This window comes from Elephantulus edwardii, unplaced genomic scaffold (genome assembly GCF_000299155.1).
Source record: "Elephantulus edwardii isolate Elephantulus edwardi_28Jun2011 unplaced genomic scaffold, EleEdw1.0 scaffold00115, whole genome shotgun sequence".
Taxonomy (NCBI): Eukaryota; Metazoa; Chordata; class Mammalia; order Macroscelidea; family Macroscelididae; genus Elephantulus; species Elephantulus edwardii.
Window position 1 is genome coordinate 8,335,703 of NW_006399865.1, and position 21,855 is coordinate 8,357,557.

The 21,855-nt window shown below is 44.5% G+C and overlaps 2 protein-coding genes across 2 annotated transcripts in view; both read right to left on the reverse strand.

The window, feature by feature from the left end:
* Positions 1–2,108, reverse strand: part of PIGA (phosphatidylinositol glycan anchor biosynthesis, class A) — a 16,954-nt gene extending 14,846 nt beyond the window's left edge. Inside the window, exon 1 of the mRNA XM_006892391.1 lies at positions 1,377–2,108. Within this exon, the coding sequence (XP_006892453.1) occupies positions 1,377–2,091 (715 nt within the window). The 5' untranslated portion in view covers positions 2,092–2,108. The remainder of the gene's footprint in view (positions 1–1,376) is intronic.
* An 11,340-nt stretch (positions 2,109–13,448) lies between these two features.
* Positions 13,449–21,855, reverse strand: part of FIGF (c-fos induced growth factor (vascular endothelial growth factor D)) — a 39,108-nt gene continuing 30,701 nt past the window's right edge. The window contains exons 4-6 of the mRNA XM_006892392.1: positions 21,533–21,684; positions 19,036–19,136; positions 13,449–13,672 (exon numbers count right to left, since the gene is read on the reverse strand). Of these exons, the coding sequence (XP_006892454.1) occupies positions 13,449–13,672; positions 19,036–19,136; positions 21,533–21,684 (477 nt within the window). The remainder of the gene's footprint in view (positions 13,673–19,035; positions 19,137–21,532; positions 21,685–21,855) is intronic.

Below are 21,855 nucleotides of genomic sequence, written 5' to 3' on the forward strand. Positions count from 1 at the left end.
TGTGCTGTCTCCAAGGGAAGGTGACGTGTCCTGTAGAACTCCTGTGTAGATTATGTTTCCTTTTCTGGCCCGAGGGCCGCACATAATCCAGGAGACTAGACTCTATGAGGAAGAATGTGACATGAGGATTGCAGGAAGATTCATCAATGACCTGCATTATGCAGATGATATAACACTGGTAGGTGAAACAGAGAAAGATCGGAAGTGTTTGTTGCAGAAGGTCAAGTACTATAATCTTCAATATGGTTTGAAGCTCAACATCAAGAAAACATAGATTCTGAGGAATGATGTACAAGACATTGAAACTGATGAGGGAGAGAACTATGTAAAAGGGATAAATGATTGGGTATTATTGTCATGACAGGGGTCCAGAATGGAGGCTGCTCAGTAGTTTTTCTTTTACTTTTCAAGGAGAAGAGTGAATTGCGGGGGTTGGGGGGGCGGTGAGGTGGGGTGGGCAGGGAGAAAAGTGCAACAATGAATGAATGGAATTCCAAAATCTCTGTAGATGTTCATTTAAATTAGAAAAAAAAATAAAAAAATTTAAAAAAGAATAAAGCACATTGAGGACTGTTTCAGGCTTCTGTAGAAGGCAGTCCATCCTGTCAGCACTGCAGAAGCACTCACATACCAACAGCAAGCACTCATGAGTTAGGACTGGGCCAAGAGCAGGGACCATCCCTGAAGCTTGACAATCCCCACTGCTGCCCCAATTCTATGAATGAGAAAACTGAGACCTGACTTCTTCTTGCTCACACAACAGGGCAGAGCCATGATCTGGACCCAGACTAGCTAACCCTGATGCTCACTCACTTGCTATACTATGTTAGCAGTATGTTTGCTGTAGGCCTGAATGAAGCACATAGCCGCACAACACTAAGGTGCAAACACACGAGCCGGGAGAGCTAGGCGTTAGATATTCCTTAGGGGAGTTTGAAGGAGATATTTACAGTGGTTTTTATTTCCATCTTTGTGCTTTTCTTAGTGCTTAAAATACCTGCAATGAAACGGCCTTACTTTGCAATCAGTAAGCTATGTGGTAAGTTCTGCCCTGTCAATGTGAGCCATGTGCAGGACGTCTAAAGTTCTTAAAGAGATCTGACCTACTCATGATAATAAAATTTAATAATATTAAGTTGATAAATAATATACAGTCTGAGATTACTGTTTTGTGTTTGTTGGGTTTTTTAAAAAAGACTATTTTAATGTTAAAGGTTGGTGGAAGCCAGCATCCAGCATCGTACTAAAAATTTCATTTTGGATCTATAAAACAACATTAGACTTATGTAGCAAAGAGTCAAGCTACACAATCATTCGGCAGCCTGTATGAGAATAAAGAGCCGTACACAGTGAGAGGGGAGCTCTCGTTTCCTTACCTTTTCTATAAACCAGTCTGCTGACAACCACGATGGTAATTCTGCTTTCGTGCTTTCTAAACGGATCTGGAGTGAAGTCAGTAGGGTCGACCGCATTCGGAATGACAGACACTATTTCAGGATTCAGTGCTGCTCTGAGTACAGTGTTCTCCTTACTGGTGTATGAGACACAGATTATGTGGTTTGTGTCGCAAAGAGACACAGTGAGCAGCTTGTTAGTAAGCACCGAGCTGACATCAGCAAATCCAAAAAGGGAATGGTCCGTGAAGACCGTTTGCAGCCCCATGGTCTTGGCGTGGAAGAGAGCATCATGGGCCATGGCGGAAAACGAGCTATGTGAATGGATTATGTTGACTCTCTCCCGAACAAATATGTACCTGAGCAGTGGCAGACTGTGAAAGAGGGTCGTGGCTGTGGACTGGTTGTACATGACTTTGAGAGGCAAGTAATAGACTTTGAGGCCATTAGTGAGGTACCGGATGCCTTTTCGATTCCCATAAGCATGGGTGACTATTATGACCTTGTGCCCTCTTTCGATGAGGCACTGAGAGAGTTGGTAAATGTGGCTTTCCACGCCTCCCATGTTGGGGTAGAAAAAGTCAGACACCATGCATATGTTATGAGTCCGAGTTCTACACATGAAGTATCTTCCAGCATTAGTGTGGGGGAGAGCAGCCGTGGGCAGGCCAGGCCACCCTCCTCCTCTAAAGGCCATACTGAGAAGGCTCAGACATCAGTCTTCACACCAGCACAGGCGAGACACTGAGTCTCTGATCAACTGCAAAAGAGCAAAGCAGGATCTTAACTCAGGGACAAGGTACAGTCCAACTTTCACTTTGCAATATGAATGCTACTTTCATATTAATGAAAATAGTAACTTTTCCCTGACAAATTAATCAAAGCTGATCATTCATTTATCTGAGGACAATGACTTTGTCAGGACTTACTATGAGCTAATCAACCCAAACTGAGATGATTCTACCCCCTGGCAAGCCTCCATCAAGTTTCTGAGGCTATAAAGTTTAATGGGAGGAATCTGCCCATCTTTCTCCCGTAGTGGTTTGAGGATCTGAACTGCTGACCTTTTAAGTTCAAAATGTAACATACCAGTGCTCTGTATGACAAAATTAAGACAACTTATGTCTTAATTTTGTCCTTAAAATACTACTATTCATAATTAGTCAAATAAAGCTATAATACAGTATGTAATTTATCAGGCTAACAAAACCAGTTCATTCAAATTCTATTCCTCTCATCACTTACCAGCTTCTACTTGTTGAATGACCACCACCCAATAGGCACTATGTGTTGAGAGGTTTCCATAAGAGGTTTGCAGCACCAGCAAAACCCTACAAGGCATTGTTGTTGTTGTTAAGTGCCATAGATGACCCATAGCGACCCTATGAACAAAAGTCTTGAACACAAAACTTACAACTTTCCTCCAAGTTCATAGTTTCTGGAGACAAGCTTTTTTTGGAAGTGGATGGCACACCTCCTTCCAAGCCTGTTTTAATCAGGATATTCACAAACCCCAGAAGCCTTTTAAATATGAGGGCAAATCCAATCAGTTCACACCTTGTTGGGAGGAAAGCCACACCCTAGTCTCAACCCGGAGCCAGAAAACAAAAACCTTTGCAGAATGCTGCCGTTCCCCTTTCCTAGCCTGGAAAGAGCCCCAGACTGGCAGCCAAAGCTTTTATTCCCATTAAAAGGCATTATTCCCATTAAGTAGAAGATATAAAGCTCTGTGAGACTAATGAATTGTCCAAGAGCACTCAGCCAGAGATAGCACACAGTGTGTTTCACTGATGGCCACCTAGAATTTAGAATGGTTTCCACATATTTATGCCATTATGTAGCCCCCTACTTTGGCTTTAGTGCTTAGCCACTGGTCTAGAATGTGGGAGAACTGATACTGTGTGAATTTGGGTCCTCAGACTATAAAAAGTCTGGAAGCTTCTATCTGCACACTTTTGGCCACCCATAGTCATGGTACCATGTAAGACGTTCGGCTACCATGGGGAGAGAGCATATGGGAGGGGTGGGGGTTGAGTCTACATGGAGCAAGGGAGAGGCTCAGCATTCCAACACTTCTAGCTAGGTCTACTCTCTAGCTAAAGGCAGTCGTTAGTGACCAGGAGAACTATCCAGCTGAACCTCAGAGAGGGCAGAATTGTGAAAAATGACAAAGTGGCTATTGTTTTATACCCCTAACTTCCGGGATGACTTGCTATACAAAATGAACAAGAGGTCAGGATTCAAACCTGCTACACTGTTAAAAGTTATACTGTCCTGTCCCATCATCTGTTTTTATAATGAAAAGTTTTATTAGAGCACAAATCAGAATGCTCCTTGGAGAGATGTCAATAGCTCGTCTCACATACTTTGGGCATGTTGCTAGGAGAGGCTAATCCTTGGAAAGTGACAAGCTAGGAAAGGTGGAGGACCAGTGAAAAAGAGGAAGACCCGCAGAGTGTGATGGATTGACATAGTGACTGCAGGAATGGGCTCAAGTATGTCAGAGATGATGAGAATGGCACAGGAGAGGACAGGTTTCAGGTCTGTTGTTCACAGGGTTGCTATCAGTTGTATTTTATTCCAAAGCATCTAACAATAACATGGCTATTATAGGGCTACAATGGCAGAGTATTTTATCAGAGACAGCATAACCCACAGAGCAATAACATCTGCCCTCTGGCCCTTTACAGAATTTTTGCCCACTTTTAATCAAGCACTTAGCCACCAGCCATGAGGTTTCTGGTACATGACAGCTCTACTCTTTCACATGGGTCCCCATGAGTCAGAATGAATTCAATGGCAACAACTTCTTACATGTGGCCCTACTGCCCAGTCTACCCAACATTCTCCTTGAAGTCACAAATACACAGAAATATTCGATTGTCTTCCTTCAGACTCCCCACTGTGTCCTTAACTTACAAATAACGTTTGCAAGAAACATTTATCTAGCTGGATGAGGGTAAAGAGAGGAAAAGAAATCACAGATGCTTATGATTCAATTAATCTCATAAAACTCTGCTCATATAAACTCTGTTGCCTACATTAAATCAGGCCTGGAGCAAGAACTTTTCAGAGCAGGTGTAACACACATCCACATTGTCTCTTATGCAAAAGTGGCAATGATCAAACAAAGCCCAACATATTTTTTGACAGTTTTACAACTTTATTTGACAATGAGTTATAAGTTTTCTTCCACTCAACATATTTTTTTTAAAAACTCTTCCTTCAGTTCCCATTCCAGCCAATCCAAAAGATGTCCTTTGCTTCATTTGGAGTTGCAAGACAAAAGTTAAAAAGTAGGCTTAAAAGTTAAAAAGTTAAGAAGCAGGCTGGATCTGGAGTAATTTCCTACATTTAAAATAGGAACTGTTGCCCTTCGATCCGAATCAATGTGAAATATCCACTCCACACGGCTTCTTAGACTTTCAAGGTAAAACAGCTTAAGCAATCCAGTGAAAATCGTCAACTTTGCAAGAGAGAATTCCACAGCTCCAGAAACTTTTACACAAAAGGAAAGTCCTCTGAAAGCTGAGTTTCCTAACTCCTCACACACCCATAAAAAGCATGCCAACTTGGTCTTAACGATTCCACACCTAGAAATCCAGCTCTGCATTTTAAAACACGTTCTCAGCAGTCACAATCTACGCTGACTGAACTGGATGGACTAATCAAAAGTCAGCATCAGCAAACTGGAAAGGGCAATGTTCAAATTCGCAAGGCGCCGGCTTTTAAGTAGCTCAACTGACATCTTCTCACTGAGGTTTTAGCGCCTGAACCTGAACTTCCAGTTCTATTCAATTAAAAAAGATGAGTGATAATGAAAGCAGCGAGTAAAGAGCCAAATGAAATCAGGGAAAACGTTCTTGGCGGCGTTCTGGTACAAGTCAGCCTGAGCACTCCTAAACAACTCCAGGGGCGTAAAGAAGTCATCTGAGGCTCCAGGACAGAATCGCGGGTCTGAAAGCTGGAGATCTAACTCTTAGAGCCCTTACTTTACGAACGTGACGCCAGACAAGTTTCACAATCTGCCAGAAGTCTCCACCCAGCCACTAAGTTGTCAGGTGCGAGACGGTAGTTAAAGTCACTCCTGGGGCCATGGAGCCCCTGGATGCGGTCAAAAGCCGCAGTCTCCCCAGGGGCATCGGGCAGGTCCGGTGGGGCAGGGGTCAAGTCGATGGTCCCTCCACTGTCCCGGGGGCGCTGCCGGGACATCACTCGCTGAGGCACCAGCCGGGCCTCGGTTCCTGGCCGCAGCGACCCGCCGGAGGCAAGTCAGGCCCAAAGGGAGGAAGGAGGCAGGCCGGCGGTAACCTCGGGGACACTGCCCCAGAGCCGCCGTCTACACCCACTCTCAGCCCAGCTCAACACCTGGTATCTTCCAAGCCGACTTCCGGATCCCAAGTCCGGCCGGCTCGTCCCCGCCAGACGCGCGCGTACTCACCCACAGTCCCATGGCCGCTGGCGTCCGGACCTCCCGCGGCTGCAGCGGGGACCCGCCCCAGCCAATCACAAAGTATCGTAACGTCACTACGCTAGCGAGCGTCTCCGCGGCGTTCTGGAAGACCTATTTTCTCAGCATCGGAGCCAGAGTCTTCGATTTAACCTTTTAGAGGAATTACTGACGCTCGAACTCTCGGCAACAGCCCTGCTGTCTTACAATGCTAGCCTGCCAGCACTCAGTCTTTCAGAGGGTTAAGTTAGTCAGCTCTAAGTGCTATAAAGAGCCCTCTAGCGCTGCCGGGAGTTGGAGTCCGGTGGCCCTTGAGTGGAGGCAACTCTGAACTTAGAAAACTACTACTCCCAAAATGCAACGCGAGCTATCCAAATGTCCCTCGTGGTCCAGTGCGTTCGCTGCGCGGTTGCCTGGTTACAGCGTCTCCTTTCAAGAACCTGAGCATTCTCTACTTCCTACCGGCTGAAGAGATTCTTGTGTGGGAAAACAGCCAGAGTTTGTGATTACTTCTGTCACAGCACAGCCATGCTGGTTTTTACCACTCTAGTAAAATTGCCAGATTTAGGAAATATAAATACACAAATGAAAAACAAAACAATCTGACATTTACATTTCAAATAAGCAAAACACTTTAAAATGCATAATTGCATCCCAAATAATGCATGCAACATGCTTTACAAAAAAATTATTCGTTTTTTTATCTTAAATTTGCGTTTAACTGGATGTCTTAAATTTTGACCTAGTGACAAGGAGTTGTGTTGTCAACTCAAAAGCACATAGTTCAAATCCACCAGCTGCTCCGCAGAAGGATGGGCAACTTCTTCCCATGTGATTCACTGCCTTGAAAATCTGCTGGAGGCTCAGCTATAGGTCTGTACACAACAACAACAGTGCTGGAGAGTGGGGGTAGAATCTATGGTTTGATGACCATCCAAGGAATTTTCTTTCAGAGCTTGTAAATCTCAACGAGAGGAGATTGTAGATAGCCCATCTTTCTCCCGCGAAGCAGCAGATGGATTCACACTGCCTGCCTTTGGTCGACAGCACAACTCCTTAGTACTAGACCTCCTGCACTCCATATTAAATCATATTAAGCCAACAAAACCAAACTGACTGCCTTTGAGTCGATTCTGACTCTCAGAACTAAAAAAAATTATGGAAAATATTACGTGGCATGTTTATTATAGAAATACAGACTGTGTCATAATTAAAGGCAATTCGGTTGCAGGTTGTGTATTAATCAGCTACTCATGGACGAAAGATGAGCAGTCTCCTCCCGTGTGATTTACAACCTCTGAAAACCTGCTAGAAGGTCAGCTATGAGTTGAATCCGACTAGATGCATACAACAATGAGCTAATGTTAATGAGTGAGACTCAAGTCGAAATAGACACACTGTATTGGAGTCCTCAGGTGGCGCCAACAATTAAGTGCTTGACTACTAGTCAAAAGGTACTAACCAAGAATTACTAATCAAACCTTTGATGTATGCCCAGTCAAATGACAGGTGCGGATACTCCAAAGATTTTCAAGTGTTGCTGCTGTTAGGTGCCCTCAAGCTCCGACTCATGGTGACCCGATGTACAACCGAATAAAACCCTGCCTATTCCTGTACCATCCTCACAAAGTCTGTCTGTTGTGCTTAAAATTATTGTTGCTGTCACAGTGTCAGCTCATCTTATTGAGAATCTTCTCTTCTGCTGACCTTTTACTTTTCCAAGCATAATGTCCTTCTCAAAGGACTGGACCCTTCAGATAACATGCTCGAAGTATGTGAGACGGAGTTTCACCATCCTTGCTTCTAAGGAACACTCTGGCTGCACCCCTTCTGAGATAAATTTCTTCTTCTGGCAGTGCAAGGTATATTCAATAATCTTGACAAACATCACAATTCAAAGGCATAAACTCTTCTTCCAATCTTCCTTAGTCACGCCCCAACTCTCACATGCGTATGAAACAATTGAAAATATTATGGCTTGGGCCAGGTGCACCTTAGTCTTTAATCTGACATCTTACTCTTTAGCACTTTAAAGAGGTCCTCGACAGCAGATTTGCCCAAGACAGTATGTCTTTTGGTTTCTTGACTGCTGCTTCCATGGGTGCTGATTGGAAATCCAAGTAAAATCAAATCCTTGGTAATGTCAATCTTTTATCCTCCATTTATCAAGATGTTGTTTATTGGTCCAGTGGTGAGGATCTTAGAGAAACTAATAATTTTTTTCTATTAAACCTAGTCCCTGTCTTGTAAAAAGCTTTTTGCCCTCCCTAGCTTTCTCTGTACCTTTTACCAATAGTGAAAAGAGATCCACTTTTCTTAACAGCTGCTTTGTGTTTTGAATACTACACAATGGGCTGGTCTTTACAGATATCTACAAAGGCACACTGTTGTGGAGTCCTTGGGGAGAGAGGGTGAGAGGGCGAGGAGGCCGTATCAGCGGGTGCCAACCACGCCTGCACCACTGGGCATCCGTTAGGCATCCTCCTCTGGCCCAGCCACCAAGCGGGAAATGAAGTATGATTCCACCTCTCAAGAGTTTCCTATCTCACAAGACTCCATTCATAGTCAGTGAAACCTTAAGCAAAGGTCTCCTGTTCACACTATTTTCTAAAAGGCCAAGGAAAGTTGTAGCAGCTTAGATGAAGATCGCAATTTGGGAATAATTCTAATTATAGCCTTGTGCCTAAGTATGCAAACTTTAGAGATTTTTCTTAGTGACCTCCACAATTAGAATCAAACACTGAGAGGCATCGCGTTCTGATGAATAAAATATGAGGGCAATCAAAATCCACGGTAGAATACAATGGCCTTATAAATATGGAATCACCTTCACTTGAAATTCAGCTCTTCGCAAATTCATAAGAAAATTAACTCCTTTGGATCACTCTGGAGTGGCAAGGCTACAGATACGTATTGAGAACCTGCTATTTATGTGCCAGTCACTTGCAAGGCAAATCTGGAAGGAACTGTACAAGCCCCAAGGAAACCAGTCTGGTACTCTATGTAAATCTCTATGGTAGAAGCTGAGATGAGTTGCCTGCCATACAAGAAATATACCAGCAAAATACCGGGAGTTTAGAGGGAAAGCGTATGTCTGGCTGCCAGCATTTAAGTAGAAAAACAAGCCTTGTGTTTGTGTAGTGATTGGAAGCAAGGTCATTTCAAGAATTGACTGATCCATGAATGAGTGTCACGGTGTTCCCAAACAACGAAGCTTTATTTACAAAAACAGGCCCATGGGCTGTTGTTCACCAAAGCCCGGCTGAGAGTTAAAAATGAGAGGCGAGTGTAAACCATGTGTGCAGGCAGAGTAGACTGTAAAGCAGAGTCTTCCCTCCATTTTAAAGGCTTGACCTGAGTCTAGACTCTATGCTGGGCTTGAAAGCTGCTTTTCTTACTTCTCACCTGGAAGTTTTCCTAAACCCTAAAGAGGACATTGAATGGAGTCTTTCCTTGAGGGTTAGCAGACACTGGATAGCACAATCCATACCCAAAGGGTCTTTCCACTATAGTTAAACAGCTACAAGACGCAATAGCTTATGCTCTAAGAATCTTCCTTGGTGTACATTACTGATGAATCTTTACTACGGACCCCCAGAAACAGACAAGATTGAGGAAGCACTTTTATAGCAGTTACCCAAAAACCTGCCTGTGAGTATCCTGTAATAGAAGAAAAGCGATTACCATTAAGCAATCATGTAACCACACTTACGGGTTATCCACCTATGCCTGCCAAGTTCCCACTTCTATGTATTTCATCCTTGGCTCCCTTGGGGGATAACGTCTTTGAACCAATTATGTTTTTGTAAATTTTAGTTCCTGGTCTGGCTGTCCAAAACGTGTTCTTCCTCGTTGTCTGAAAGTGAAGTAATTTTTCCATCCGAGAGTGGACCATCTCTGTCCTTCCATCAGCCTCCATCGTTTCTACTTGAAGCTGACTCTGTGATGTCGCTCTGTGGTAAGAGCAAGATCCTTTCAAGAACCAGGTGAGTAACAAGTGAGCCTGGATGTGCTCCAGCAACATTTCATTGCCAAAAGCAGTCCCGTGGACCGTTGTTTATCAAGCCTTGTTTTAACATGATCCATCTCCATGAGAAAATGGCAGACTACTTTTTGATCTCTTGGGAAAGGAAACTAATGAAATGCCTTCCTAGAGTCAAGATATCCAAGTTATTCAGATGTGCAAGTAATTTTCCAGAGCTTGAACAATGTCTTGCACAACCTTCCACCACTCAGCTGTGCTGTTATAGTTGTTGTTGTGTGCCATCGAGTCAGAAGTAACTCATAGCTGACCCTCCACAGGTTTTCAGAGGCTATAAATTGCACAGGAGTGGATTGCCAATCTTTCTCCTGCAGAACAGCTGATGGATCCAAACCACTTGCCTTTAGATTGGCAGTGCAGTTCCTTACCCACTAGGCCACTAGAGCCCCCTCCATTCTGCTGCTGTAGATGTAGTTTGGTTGTCTTGTTATCAAATGCCTTCTCCTGTGGCTTACATAATCAGGAGCATCACACCTACCCTGTACTTGGGTTTGTTTGGACCTTTTGGGGCTTCTCACATTTTTAAATCTAATTTTCATCTCATATTCTAAACAACTATTAGTCACTATGTAGGAGCTGTGATGTTCTTGGGTTAAGGTATGCATCTGGTAACTAACTGAGTGGTTGGGTGTTCAAATCCACCCAGGAACACCACGGAAGAAAGGCCTGGAAACCTAGTTTATAAACCCCAATCATTGAAAACCCCATAGAGCACAGTTCTACTCTTGACACATATGGTGTCGCCTTGAGTCTGAGTTAACTTAAAAGCAACTGGCTATTGAATGCATGGTGTGTGTGTGTGTGTGTGTGTGTGTGTGTGTGTGTGTGTGTGTGTGATTAATGACCTCTCTAACTATGCATCTTGCTTGGATCCACAATCAAAAACCTTGGTACCAGCAGTCTGGAGATCAGGAAACATATAGCACCAGCCAAGTCTACTGTCAAGGATCTCTCCAAAGTCCTGAAGAGCAATGTTGTCAGTTTAAAGACTAAAGTAACACCTAGTTTAAGCCACAGTCTTTCATATCACCTGCTATGTGTCTGAGAGCTGGGCAATGGAGAAGGATGACAGTAGAAGAATCAATGCCTTTGAGTGGTGATGTTGGAGAAGAGTGCTGAATGGATTGCCAAAAAGAACAAACAGATATGTCTTGGAGAAGGTACAGCCAGAGTGTTCCTTGGAGGCAGCGATGGTGAAACTTTGTCTCACATACTTCAGGCAGGTTGTTATGAGATGTCCTTGTAAAGGGACATCATGCTTGGACAGGTGGAGGGTCAGCAAAGAGGATGACCCTCAATGAGATGAGTTGACATAGTGACTGCAGCAGTGGGCTCAAATGTGTCAGGGATGATAAGGATGGCACAGAATGGGGCAGAGTTCAGATCTGTGGGTTGTACCCAATAGCACTTAACAACCACCACCAAGTATGCAAGATGCCATGAAAGGGGCATATACTTTTTTTTTGTGTTGTTAGTTACTTGCCTGGCTGCTAAATGTTCAAGTTATTTGCCTTGCTGCTCTCATGGATAGGGTAGAGGGAGGAAAACAATAAGCCAAGACAAAAGGCTTGCTTGTCTTTTCAGGGCAGCTGTGGAACAGAGAAAATCATGTGACCATAAAGAGGTTGAGATGGGATGAGACTGGGGGAGGGGTGGCAAGGGCTTCTCTTGCATTGGGAGCTAGGGACTGAGTCAAGTTTCATCACCTACTCTCAGGTTTGGAGCATCAAACTCCCAAGAATTTTGCCAAAATCAAGGTTGCCTTTTGTCATCTGTACCTCTGTCCCCACGCCCCCCAACACCAACATTCTTTTCTCTTTAAAGTTTTTTTCTCCTCTCTTTAGCCTAAGATTTCAGTCAGAAGCATGTAAGATGACACAGAGGCATTTATGGCCTTACAGGAAGGAAGTGGAACAGAGTACTGTGACACTGTGGGGTTTGCAATTGGTATCATGAAACAATCGAGTCTCAACTGTTGAACGGAAGGAAAGCCAGTTGGCTCTGTAAACTTTCACTCAAATCACACTGGGAAAACAAAAATCATTTCTGCCTGCATGATGTTTATTTTCCTTAAATACACTTAAATACGAATCATTGTAAATTTGAAAGCTACAGGTTTGGGCGTAATCAGAAAGTCAGTGTTGATTTTACAAGTCAAATTACCTACCAAAGAGAATCATAGTAATTCACAAGAAAGCTGCAATTAACAAAGGACTAGAAGGCTAACCAGATTTCCTCCTGTGCTTGAATGGATCTCATGACACCTGTCACTCTGGGTTAATCAGACCATTTCCAGTCACCAAACCAAACCAGTAACACAACATGTCTGTTCTCTATTTCTTGGGGTGTATGAGCTTTTTCAGTTAGAAGATGCATGTCAGGAACCAGGGAATCCTTAAGTCAGTGTTTGATGGCAGATTGCTCTGAATTCACCCCAATACTATGGAAGATGGATGCCCCCCCCGCCCCAACACTGGGAATAAACCAAAGTCAGTGACTTGGCCAAGCAGCATACTGTTTACAATGGCAGGGGTGGGAAACTTGAGAGCAAAAACTGGATCAAGGATGTTTTCCACTTCTGAGCCTGCAGACACCTTTTCCCTCAGCAAAATGACAGCCTTGCACATAATAGTTTTCCATTTACACGTGTTCCGGCAAGAAAGGTGAAGTTGTCCTCACAGCTGCTACAAAAGGAAAGAAACAAGAACTCAGAATTCAAAGGTACAACTCTATCCTGATTTAAGATTTTTTTTTTCCCTACTGATTTTTACGTTTCTGAAGACAAATTCCTAGATTCTCTCTGCCATCAAGTCAGAACTGACTCGTAGCTGACCCTTCAGCAGGTTTTCAGCGGCTGTGAATCACAGAGGAGGACATTCCCCAACTCTCTGCCACCAGCAGCTAGTGGATTTGAACCGCCTGCCTTCTTGTTGGTGGTACAACTCCTTATCCACTAGGCCACCAAAGCCTCAATTTTCCAGATGGCATTTCAAAACTTGGAATACCAAATGAATCAAAAATCTCTCACAGCCTGATCAGCAAACTCCAAGTGTTCTATTCATCAATCATGTTTTCATCATGCAAATCCAGTGACGCCCTTCTCATTAAAGTCAAACTGTATACGTATGCGTGCAGACGTAGTGAGAGAGAGGCAGCCAAAGTGTGTGCTGCTCTGAAACCTCCCTCTGAAAGAATACTTTCACTCCATCGATTTAGGTTTTACTTAAGACTTATGAATCAGGGATGCAAGTCAACCACTTGCTGTTAAGTTGCAAGCTCGTATGGATCAGAGTAGAATTGTGCTCCAGTGGCTGAGGTCTTCAGAAGCAGACCACCAACCCTTTCTTCTGAAGCATCTCTAGGTGGACCTGAACCGCCAACTTCTCATTCACATCAGCCAGGGACTTCGAACAGTAGCAGTCAAGACTCACTGGCCTTCCCAACTAATCAGTACTCTGTGTGTTCTCATTTAGTTGCTAGTTGCCAAGTCTCTATTTCACTACTCTTTAAAAAACCCCACTAAAAAAATAATGATATTTACATTCAACGTGGATGGGCAGAGTCAAGGGGAAATTGGAAAGGAGATTCCCCGGCAGGTGTCTGGGTGAAAGATCTTCTGCTTCAGGCAGCAGCTCTCCAGACTTTCTCTGCACTCAAAGCAGCTGCAGTTTTCTGGGTGCTGGATGAGATCTTGGGGACACGGCGCTTTACAGACACATTCGCAACGTTCTTCGTCAAACTTCCTGTGTGGCCCACAGAGTGCCAGTTCCTGGAGGTGAGAGTGGTCTAGACAAAACAGAGAAGTATCGCTCAGGCAACTGCGGCCTACTTACATAGCGGCTGTGAGACTTGGTGGCACATTTTACATTGTCCTAAAATAACTCACACTCCCCTCAGCTCCTTTGCTGGAGACTTGGGTCGCTCCCTTCCTTACAGGTACTAAACAGTGAATCAGAGGATGACCCTCCAGGGGCTGGATTGAGGTGAAGGCAGCAATGAGCTTAAGCTCGGTGGAGATTGTGAGGATGGCTCCATTGTGCAGGGGGGAACCAGCCACAGCACCCAACAACAACTGAGAATCGTGTGACTTGGAATCCACGTGGTGGCCGTGGGTTTGGTTTGAAAAGGTTATGAGTCTAGTGTGCCTTCGTTTTGACCCAGTTGTCACTGAGCCACCTCTGACCTATCAGAAGACACTTGTGCTCCACCGAGTTCCACTTCCCCAAGTTTCCAATGACTGACTTTTTTTGGGAAGTAGACCGCCAGACCTTCCTTCCAAGTTGCCTCTGGAACCCTTCAGGTAGCAGCACACAAGCACGTTAACCATTGGTATCACCCAGGAACTCCTAAAGGGCAATTACTTGGGAAGCTCCTAAAAGAGGTATAGTGGTAAAAACTCTTCCTGCTAACCTCAAAGTTGGTGATTCGAACTCACCAGCTGCCCCACGGAAAAAGCTGTGGCTGGCTACTTCTCTGTGAAGGTTTACAAACAGCCTCCGCTTGAATGGAATCCTGGCAGCCCCTTTGCTTTGGTTATTCGTAAAAGAAATGCATTGGTCACTAGGTGGCAGCAGAGATCCACGAAAAACACTTCAGATGCGCCCAACTCTATTTTGGACACAGCGCTTTAAGGAAACATGCAACCATGTTTTCGGAACTTCAGCGTGGCCTCACGAGTCTGGGCACGTTAAAAGGGACACAAACAGGATGCAGGGGAGCTGACTGGATCAGTAAGTAGCTGAGTTGATACTTGGGGAAGGGGGTGGAATTAGGGATTTCAATCCTCAGGGAGGTTGTTGATGGGGTGCCAATGTCCTGTCCTCCATCTTCTTCCTTTTATATACTAGAAAATTCATGAAACTTTGAAAAATTAAAAATTTGAAAAATCATTTGTGGCTCTCTTGAAGAAGGAAGGAAAGAAGGAAGGGAAAACGTAAGAACATTAAGAGCTGGATCTAGCAGGGTGAAATGATTTTGGCCTTGATTGATTCGTTAACCCAAACGCACATGCTCAGGGACCAGGGAGGCATTGCAGGAACAGCCAGGTGACTCAACAGCTACGTGCACCGACAGGATGCTCAGTGAACAGCCAACTCAGAACATGCCATCTGTTTGAGGGTGCCACCCTCAACGAAACGACTGTGGACTTGGCCGGCATGAGCAGGATGTGGGAGATGACGTGATGATGTTGTGGGCTTCTCCTTCCCCTCCAAGCTGTCATTGCAACAGCCTCACAGAAGCTCCCCCTGACAACGCGTCCTCTTCTACTTGACCATTGGTCTGAATCACTAAATATCTGAGTGATGACACTCTCCTGTTTGAACCACTTTCGTGGTATCCCTTGACCCTTAAGTCACAAGTTTCACAAGATCACTGCCCCTGGAGGCCTGTCCAGCTTCCTCCCTCATAGGCCCTGAGCCTCTCCCATACGTCCCCTCCTCGCTGCACCTCCTCCAGCAGCCTGGACATGCTATGTCCTCTTACCTCCAGCCTCATTTCCCTACTCAGAGCACTTATCTCTTCCGCATAAATCCCCACCCCCACCCCATGGCCACATGTGCGCACCAGTTGAGTTCTCCCATCAGCAGAGAGGAGCTGCCTCACACAAGAGTATGCAGTCCCTGTCCAGTGATTGTTCATATGGCCCAGCCCCTTTACTGCTAGAGGTCAGAGTTGGTGTTTGAGAGGTTGGCCAGCCAACACAGCAGTCACCGCACTTACCTGGCTATGAAATTATCTGGAATAGCATCACTCTGAATGAAGATGTCTTTAAGGGTAATCAGCCATCTGTTAGTTCATGGTACTGTGGTGGCTCTGTGGGTTGCTGTGATGTTGGAAGCTATGTCACCAGAATGTCAAATACCAGCAGGGTCATCCATGGGGGGGTGGGGGCAGATTTCAGAAGAGCTTCCAGACTGGGAGGCAAGTCTGACGAGGTGCTTCTGAATGGGGTCAGATGAGGAGTCCCTCAGCTTGGAAGGCCCTCAAAATGTGACCAGGGAAGAATTACTTCCTCAAAGTAGCGTCTACCTCGATGATGTGGATCGGTCAACGAAAGACCTGCATTTGCTGATGTGGCATCGTTCAAAATGAGGAGAATTGGCTGCAAGCATCACATCATAATTGGAATGTGAAACATACAGACTATGATTCATTGTAAAAAATGAAATTGAATGCATAGAGACATCCTAGGCACTTTTGTTGTTGTTGTTATGTGCCATAGAGTCGCTTGCGACTCATCGCGACCCTATGTATAAGAGCTCTAAACGCTGTTCTATATCCTGTGCCAACCTAGCCATCCCAAATGCACTTATTCCCACCACTCCAGTCACAGAATCGATCCATCTCATCGAACGTCTTCCTCTCCTGCCCTTCACTCTGCCAAACATGATGTCCCTCTCGAAGGACCAGTCCCTCCTGACTCCTACGCATTAGTGAGCACAAATGGCAGTGTGCGTCAGGGTTGTATCATTTCTCCATAGCCCATAGCAATTCATTCTCTATGCTGAGCAAATAATCAGAGAAACTGCACTATGTAAAAGGTATCAGGATTGGAGGACAACTCATCAGCAACCTGTGACACACAAGTGATACAGTCTTGCTCACTGAAAGGGAAAAGAACTTACTGAAGAAGGTCAAAGCCTTCATTGTGGATTACACTTCAACATAAAGAAAAGAAGATGTCTACAATTAGACCAATAAGCAGCATAGTGATAAATAGAGAAAAGAATGAAGGTTTTTAAATTTTTTTTATTATTATTATTATTATTATGTGTGTACCATCAAATCAGATTTGACTGGTACAGGAGGAGATTTTCCCTCCTTCTACAGTAAAGCATCTGGTGGATGTGAACCGCTTATTTCTGGGGTTGCAGTGCAGCTTCTTGCCACTAGGCCACCAGAGCTCGCCAAGAATGAAGTTTTTAAGGAGTTCATTTTACTTGGCTCTGCAACCAACATCCATGGTAGCAGCAGTCAAGAAATCAAAAGCTGTCTTGAATTGGGAAAAAGCTGATGCCAAGGACCTTTCCAAAGTGATAAGGAGCAAGGATGTTAGTTTAAAGACTAAGGTGTGCCAGCCCCCAGTCATTTTAAATTATTTAAAGTATTAAATTACCTAAAGTATTTTAAATTGCTTCATATGCATGTGGAAGTTGGATAACTAATAAGGAAGACTGAAGAATTGATTCCTTTGCATATGGTGGTGGTGGTGAGTCCATATACTATGGACTGACAAAAGAACAAACAAATGTGTGTTGGAAGTGCAGCCAGAGAGCTGTTTAGAAGCTGGGTTGATGATATTTCAGCTCACACTTTGAGCATGTTATCAGGAAAGACCAGTGCCTGGAGAAAGACACTGTACTTGGAAAAGTAGAAGAAGGTCGGTGAAAGAGAGGAAGACCCTCAAGATGGTGGACTGACACAGCGACAACAGTGGGCAGAGCAGAGATTGCGAGAAGGGGGCATGGTTGACTGCGTTTCATTCTGTTGTACATTAGAAATAAAAGTCCATTTGACCGCACCTAACGATAACATTAGGGTACCTATGCCAGCAGGGGGCGCTGGGAACTTGGCCTAGGAGATTTTCAAGCTCTGCACTGGCACTGAAAGGGCCTGAATTTATACACTTTTCAAACTTCTGTCCAGCCAACTCTGCCTTATAGTGACCAGTGTGTAGCAGAGGAAAACTGTGTTCCTTATATTTTTTAAGGCTGTGTCTGTTTATTTGCAAATCATCAGGTCTTTTCTCCAAGGTGTCCCTGGGTGGAGTCAAACTCCCAACCCTGGAGCTGTTTGCACCCTCCTAGGCTTCCCCATGGACTTCAAGTTCCCTTCAAAGCCTGAGCTGCTCTTCCTGACACTCAGAAGAAAATTGAGTGACCCAAACATAGGAGACAGGTTGCTTACATACAATTTCTGGGACGAACCCTTTACTGTTTTAATAGTCAAGTTTCTTGTTTGTCCGTTCATAGCTTCAGGGGGGGCGGGGGGGGCAAAGTTCAAATTGGATGATTTTTGGCAATTTTTTTGCAGAGGAACCATATCAAGTTCTCTGGGGAGTGAATTAAAAATCCATTCATTTCCCCTACAATATTCATCACCTGAAATCATAGCATTGTGAGTTATGAGCAATGATGAGCCCTCAGTTCAGTCGAGTCCCAGCTGCCAGGAGCCACGCTTTGCTTTTACTTTGCCCTGCTTCCAGAAAGCATTTTCTTGTAGTCCCCATTGTGTTTTCCAATTACTGGCATCCTTTCCCAGGACACAAGAACCCAGCAGTGCGAAATTGCTTTCTGTTCCCCCAGGCTCTTCTACAAATGCCTTCATAAATGTGGAGGGCTGCAGGGGCTTTCACTGACAGTCAACCTCTCTTCAAATTCAACCTCTGGGGAGGCTCTCATGTCTTCGAGAGACCCCTGGTGGCACAAGGCTTAAGCGTTTGGCTCCTAACTGTAAAGTCAGCAGTTCAAAGCCACCAGCCACTCCCAGAGAATGATCCAGTGAGCTGTGCATCTATGGAGACTTTTTTCACCCCCTCCCCTCTAGACTGAAAATCAGCACACGTGCAATTTTAGTACCAAAGGCTCCAGAATCTGGACTGCTTCTGTCATGCTTGGATGTGGGAATTGCAGAAAATGATGAAACATCTCAGCGTTTCCATTTTGTAATTGTGCAAAGGAGGCTCGTGATAGTAAATCAGAGGGGTGTTGAGAGCGGCTTGAATTAGTTAATACAAGAAAAGGCTTACAGCATTGCCTGGCCATTGTAAGCATTCAGCCTACACAAATTGATATTGTCAGCTGCTGTCAGGTCAGGTGGGACTCATAGTGACCTCAGGAAAAACAGAAACCTTACCCTCTTCTGCGCCATCTTCCCCATCTCTAACAGGCTCCAGCCCAGTGTCACGGTCACTGTGTCAATCCATCTTGTTGGGGGGGTCTCCCTCTCTTTCTTTGACCCTCTGTCTTTTCCAGCATGATGTCCCTCTCCAAGGACTGACCTCCTCCTGATAACATGCCTAAAGTTTCACCGCCCTTCCCTTCAAGAAACGTCCTCTCTCTAAAAGATTCATTTGTTCTCCGGGCAGTCCAACAGATAGAAGTTAGTTGTTTTTAACACTAGCATTATTCCACAGCTGTTATCCTTACCTTCTGTTCCCTCAAGGGGATTCTCGTCCCGTAAAACACATTTACATTTATTGCTGTCCCACAACATGTCGACAGGACAGAGTTTCTTGGAATGAGGACATCTAGGAAGAGAAAATGAGGAATCAAATTGAAAAGCCTTAAAGAAAGGAAAAGACCTTCAAGGGTAATCGTATCTTTGGAATATTTGTGTGTGTGTGTGTGTGTGTGTGTGTGTGTGTGTGTGATTTTAATGAAAGTTTACAGAAAAGTTGGAATGTCATTCATTTTTTTGTTGCACAATTTCCTCCCTTCCCCTCCCTTTCCCTTCTCCCATTCCAGTTTGTAATACACTGGAATATTTTTAAAAACTTGTTAATTGGTATTTATGAACTGCACACCCAGTAAGAAATTAATACTGTAATTGCTCATTACCTCTTTGGTAACTTTAGAAATGAAGCTGTAACGTAGGATTTTATAATTTGTATGCAATTACAGCTGTTAGCAAAGTTGATTTCTCAAAAGTTAATGTTGTGTTGGAGGGGCTCCTGGGAACCCCTGGGGCGCCTGTGGAGGATGTAAAAAAACCCAAACAAACCAAAACCAACAACCCAAAAGGCAAACATACAAAATAAAGTTAATGCTGTTCTAGTATAGCACGTAAACATTGTCTTCTTTAAAATGGAGCGAAGAGCATGGGCCTGCTGAGCAGGGAGATGAAGGGAAGAAAGCTTTCTCTTTCTCTTCTGTGAGCTTTCACTCGCAGTTGAAAAACACAGAGATGTTCTCTGGGCCCAGTGCTCCCAGTACCAGTTGCTCTCAAGTCACTCTGACCCATGAAGACCCCAAAGGTGAAGCCTGATTCCAGAGGGATTTCCATAACTGGCTGTTGAAGGCAGATTGCCAGACCTTTCTTCTGAGGTGCTTCTGATGTTGTTATATGCGATATAACTCATAGCGACCCTATGAACCACAGACTTGAAGCCTGGCCTATCCTGTGCCTCATCAACTCTGATACACTTGAGCCCATCGCTGCAATCAACGTATCAGTCCATCTCGTTGAGGGTCTTCCTCTCTTTCACTTACCCTCACTTACTTTCACTTACCTTTCCAAGAATCATGACTCTGAGGAATAGCCTCTCATAACGACGTGCCCATAGTACAAGTGACAAAGCTTCGCCATCTTTGCCTCCAAGCAGCAGCCCAGCCTTTTAGTTCATAGCCGAACTATTAGGACTCCCGAGTGTGATGTGAATTAGCTTCATCCTTTTATTTTCTACACTTGCAAGAACATTCGTTGCGCTACGTTTGCAAAATGTAAGCAGCCAACTAACTTAGCTGATGCTTTCGTTCAGTGTTTTTATAATTTACCTTTCATTTGCTTCTCTCCATTATTTTTTTTCCCCTTCCAAATCAATGGGCCTTCCCTTTGGCCTCAGGATACCTCAGGGTGTCTTCATTTAGCTTCTGAAGAGTCTCAAAATACTCAAGAAAAGTTCAAAAGCAAAATTCATTTTTTAAGACATTTTTTAATTTAAAAGGAGAATTGTTCCCTTGAGAGTTCTGGTGGCCTAGTGGGTAAGGAGTTACATTAACAACTGAAAGGCAGGCTGTTTGAATCCACCAGCTTCTCTAAGGGAGAAAGATGGGCAGTCTCCTGTGTGATTTATGTCCTCTGCAAACCCACTGGAGGGTCAGCCATGTGCCAGATTCAATGGCACCAAACAACAACAACAACAACAACAACAACAACAACCACCACCATCTTAAGAGAGAAAGATGTCAGAATAATTCTTGAATTCCTCCTCCTGCCCCCATGCATTTTCAGGATTTAAACCTACAAGCAGCTCAGAAGCATTTTCATTTATGCCTGTTCAGGGAAAGTGGACAGCTGTCAGACTTGGGGCTGGGGTGCATTTTTAGAACTACATCAAACCCTTGAAGCTGTTGAGTCAAATCTGACTCATGGCAATCCCAGGTGTCACAGAATAGAAGTGCTCTATGGGGTTTTCTTGGCTGTGATCGTCATGGAAGCAGATTGCCTGCTCTTTCTTCCGTGGCACTTCTGGATGGCACTACTAGCCTTTGGGTTAGTAGACACAAACCATTTGACCCACCCAGGGACTCCACAGCTGCATTAGACTCTGCATGCTAGGAACAAGGAGAGAAGTCGAGCTTTTTGGCCCTACTGTAATATATATATATATCTCACTCACTCACTCACTCATCATCATCGAGTCAGTTCAGACTCACAACCCAACTCCCTATCAGGTTTCTGAGGCTGTAAATCCCAACGGGAGACTGTCTGCAGGGCTGAGGATCACAGCTCCCTTACATACATCTACCAGCTAAAGGAAGCCTTCTTGGCAAAGAAATGACTAGTAGGTATGGGTTAGAAGCTGAAAGACGACCTTGACGTGAACGCCATGACTCTGCAGTCCTCCAAGGTCACAAATGCTTTGCTTAGAGACAGTCTTAGTAAGGGCAAGAAGGAGCACAATGGAGTACCAGAACTGCTTACCGATCTTCTTCTGAGAGCTGGGTGGACCTGCGGATGACGGAGTGTTGATGGCGGGAGGGTGCCGTGGAGAAGCACTTACAGCCTGTGTGGTTGGCCACTTTGACAGGTACCAATTCAGGCACTGAAGTCAGAGGCACTGTTATCTCGAAGAGCTATAAGCAGAAAGAGAGAACCAAGGACACTGAAGGGTTTCTGAACAACAATTTTTCCAGTCTGCATAGTTGCTTTTACCCTTTGTGGTTGTACCGTGGAGTGGGAACCGACCCACAGTCTACCCTCCAGTGGGTTTTCAGAGGCAGTAAATCACACAGGAGGAGACTGCC